This window comes from Lithobates pipiens, unplaced genomic scaffold (assembly GCF_037356315.1).
Source record: "Lithobates pipiens isolate NorthernLeopardFrog02 unplaced genomic scaffold, aLitPip1_a1.2 Scaffold_1, whole genome shotgun sequence".
Taxonomy (NCBI): domain Eukaryota; kingdom Metazoa; phylum Chordata; class Amphibia; order Anura; family Ranidae; genus Lithobates; species Lithobates pipiens.
In genome coordinates this window covers 236,810,993-236,815,342 of record NW_027507685.1, presented here as the reverse complement: position 1 = coordinate 236,815,342, position 4,350 = coordinate 236,810,993, and the positions used below count along the sequence as shown (strand labels likewise).

The window sequence follows — 4,350 nt, the reverse complement described above, 5'->3', positions numbered from 1 at the left end:
AATAAACTGGCCCTTTGTTTAGAAAGTTTGGAGACCCCTAGTTTATGATATACAGTAAAGTTCCTTAGCAAACTAAAGGTCATGTACTAATAGAATTGTGGATTTGAAAACTGTGCAATAATGCAGGTAAATTAAGGTCACCAAAGACCTCATTTATAATAATAAATGTTGTGTTCGCACAATCCCTGGACAGTATATAATGAGTAGCCAAGGGGATAACACAGCCTGGTGTTGAAGATTAGGGCAACGAGGATCCTGATATAAGGCAGTCTGCAGTCTCCTGTATTCAGAACTGGTACCTACATCAATTCTTCCCTGTCCCTGTATGTCATCTATTATATAGAACATTATTTCCTATATTCATCTAAAATGATCCTGTCCAACGGATGCTGCTGTGTGATTAACTGCAGGATGAATATCAGTGTCACTCTATTGTAGGAAGTGAAATTTTAACTGATCTATTGACTATTAACAGGTTAACAGGTCAAAAAATTATGTTACAGCAATGTCTTAGAAAAACTAAAATTGTTGTGTTAATGACAGGCATGTCTTTATGTGGGAAGAGGCAAAGAGGTGACTTTTCTTTGAATAGTTGTTGAGCACACATTTTTCCTATCTTCATTAGAAATAAATCCCTCTCATGTCAACTTATTTACCAATTATTACAATATAAAAGCCAAGTAATGACCAATTAAAACAAACAGTGAAATCCTTCCGTCGTAATTTTGGACGTTGTTCCTGTCCACCTGGAAGATTTGGGTGTTCCCATCGCCATTCATGTATTCCAGGTCCTCTTGTTAAATTTTCCAAAATATAAAACATAATTTAAAATAAGTGTTAAATCCAGCATGGATTGAGGGAACCATCATAATCGGCATAAAAGGTTTGCATACCCAGACAATTACTGCAGAGATCACACCATCAGAGTCCTCAGTCCATCCCCATGCTTAACATTACTTCTTTTCACCCGCAGCCTCACAAGAGCTCCAGCAACAAATCATCCCCAGTTCAAAGCCAGTTGTTAATTAATCTGCCATCTCAGGTTTGGTGCATTCTCTATTCGGTTTCCTTCCTCATCTCCACAATAGAACAATAGCCTCTGTGAAGCTCCTATATGCGGCTGTGCCACATGTTCAAAACTCTATGACCGCGAGACATGTGCACTGCCAAAAAATTAATTCGTTTTAGTTTTCGTTTCATTCGGTTTTTTTTTCGTTTTCGGGTCATTCGTTATGATCACAATTAGTAAATTTGTACATTCGCACATTTGTACATTCATAAATTTGTAAATTCGTACATTCGTAAATTAGAAAATTCATAAATTCGTAAATTAGAAAATTCTGAAATTTGGAAATTCGAAAATCCGAAAACCCGAAAAATTAGAAAATCTGAAATAGTAACTAACTATTAAATTATATGTACTGTAATTTCCTTTCAAATTTGGCTGTTAGTGAATGTAACAAATACGAATTTATGCGAAGTTACGAATTATCCCAAATAATGAATGCCGCATCTAAACAAATGGAATGGAACAAATGAATAATAACTACTACTAATAAAACGTTTTTATTATTATTATTATTATTTATTCTTATTTATTATTAATTCCATTCGTTTGGATACGGCATTCGTTATTTCGTATAATTCGTAACTTCGGATAAATTTGTATTTGATATGTTCACTAACAGCCAAATTTGAAAAGAAATTACAATACCTATAATTTGATCGTTAGTAACTTATTCATTTACTCATTTACAAATTTACGAATGTACGTATTTACGAATGTACGAATTTGCAAATGTACGAATGTACAAATTTGCAAATGTATGAATTTACGAATGTATGAATTTACGAATGTATGAATTTACAAATTTAGAAAAATTTGTTAAACGAGTTTTTGTTAATTCGGATATTTTCGAGTTAACAAACTTGTCGAAATTCGTAAAAAAAAGAATAATCCGTAAGGAAATGAATTGCACATGTCATTAGTGACACCCACACCAAAATTATACACCACTATATGAATCATCTCCATATTATACAATTTCATTTTTTAAAGCTCCACCCAATAAGCACCTCTGAAATTTTATTACAACTATACTATATTTTATTGTGAACATTTTGAATTTTATTGCAAACTGTTTTGAATTTTTGAATTTTATTGTCAAAATTTTTTGCTTTTATTGTCAATTTATTTATTTTTTTTACTTTTATTGTGAGTATTAAATATCTATTCTGTGTTTTAATATTTTATTGTACACTAGCCCTAATGAAGGGGGTGCATTTACCCTGAAACGTGTTGGCTTCATTTGTAACCTGTGAACTTAAAAAAATATGTTGAATAAAAAGACCGAAGTATGACATCCCTGCATATCGAACGTGCGTCCTATCTCCCCTACACTTACCCAACAGAGCAGCCGTGTCTCCATCAGGATTAGCCTTCACTTCACTCTCGTCTACCAATGGGATACCTTTGAAGTGCACACCATATTATAGATCACCTCCAGGGACACCAGACTCCTTTTAATTCCAGCACTTTCATTCATGTACTTTTCACTCTGTAAATGTGACTGTCACAGGGTTTAACTCAACAACATCTACCAAACACTGAAACTGAGTGGACTGAAGTATTAAATAAAAACCACGTGTAAAAATATCAGATTTTTACTGTTCAAGACCTGCTTTTGAAGGATAATGCCAAAAACTGACAACAGGACCCGCAGTATTGCGGCCTCTTTCATCATTGTTGGGTTTGAAACCCTGAGAGAGGTAGAACTTTTTCTCTTCTCCCTCTTCTCCTGCATGTATGTCTTCACAATCACAGCCCATTTCATGATTGTCACACTAGTGGCAGTGAATCGCCATCTCCACAAACCAATGTACATACTTCTGGCCAACTTCTCCATGCTGCAGGTCTTGTACACCAATGTGACTGTTCCCAAAATGCTCAATGCATTGTTGACCCAACACAAAATTATCTCTTCATCATCATGCTTGGCCCAGTTTTATTTCCTGTTCGGCTTTGGGGCTGCAGAAAACTGTCTTCTTGCTGTGATGGCTTATGACCGCTATGTGGCCATCTGCAGACCATTGCATTATCCAACGCTGATGACTGGTAAGATCAGCTTGAAACTGGCTCTTGGCGCTTGGGTGGGTGGTCTCCTGGCTGCTTTCCCACCCGCTGTCTGGATCTCTACCTTGAGGTTTTGCTTTCCCAATTTAATAGACCACTTCTTTTGTGATTATGCACCTCTAGTGAAGCTCTCCTGTGAGGACACTTCAAAAGGCGAGTTTGCCTTCATGGTTATGTCATGGAGTGTTATCTTGGGCTGTTTCTTTCTGATCATGATATCCTACACCTTGATTGTCATTGCTGTTCTAAAGATCCAATCAGTGGAAGGACAAAAGAAGGCTTTTATTACATGTGCATCCCACTTAGCTGTGGTGTCCATCTACTATGGGACTGTCATCTTCATGTACATTCGACCCACTTCCCACATCCGCTTTACAATGGACAAAGTGGTTTCTGTCTTCTACTGTGTAGTTACCCCTCTCATAAATCCTATCATATATTGTCTACGGAACCAGGAGGTGAAGGTAGCTGTCTTGAAAACTTTGCAAATGTTTGGAAAGTATGAGACCTAAGCAATGTCGAAGGTTTGGATGACAAAACATATCAGCAAACAATGCTGATTTCAACACATTCCTGCAACACACAAGAAACCTATATAATATAATAAAATATAATGTAATATAATAAAATATAATAAAATATAATATAATTATAATACAATATAATATAATATGTAAACATTGAATTATTTTTATTTCATTTAATTAGATCAGATATCTTTCTGAGACTGCGGCTCATGACAATGCTTAAAGTATATGTAGAGCCTGACCAAAGACAGCAATACAAAACTCTTGTGAAAATTGGTTAATAGCTGTAGAACCCTGGAGTTGTCAGGTTGTCAGCAGTGTATACACTAATCAGCCATACCATTATGACCAATAGGGATGAGCTTTATGTTAAGTCCACGCCCCACACTATATGAGGCCGCCTGTGTAGTGTGTTCCTGGCGCTGACCCAGACAGAGTGTCATTTCATGTAGATTGAGCAGGCAGGCGATTCAGTTAGCTGCAGTTTAATTTATTTAATAAATATATACAGTCAGTCTCATATATATATATATATATATATATATATATATATATATATATATATATATATATATCCACTGTATCCAGGTTAGCTAGATCTCACTGCAGTCTGTTCTTGGTGTACTCTTTCTAATATACTCCAGGCAGGCCGGTGATTCAGTTAGTTGCAGACAGTGTATTTAATATATA

General features: G+C 35.6%; 1 protein-coding gene across 1 annotated transcript; it reads left to right on the top strand.

Annotated features, from left to right (window-relative positions):
- Positions 1 to 258: 258 nt before the first annotated feature.
- LOC143968260 (olfactory receptor 10C1-like) lies at positions 259 to 3,718 on the top strand. The gene is made up of 2 exons (XM_077474527.1): positions 259 to 323; positions 2,265 to 3,718. Exon 2 carries the CDS (start codon positions 2,695 to 2,697, stop codon positions 3,643 to 3,645), a length of 951 nt encoding a protein of 316 aa, XP_077330653.1. The 5' UTR covers positions 259 to 323; positions 2,265 to 2,694; the 3' UTR covers positions 3,646 to 3,718.
- The last annotated feature ends 632 nt before the right edge of the window (positions 3,719 to 4,350 follow it).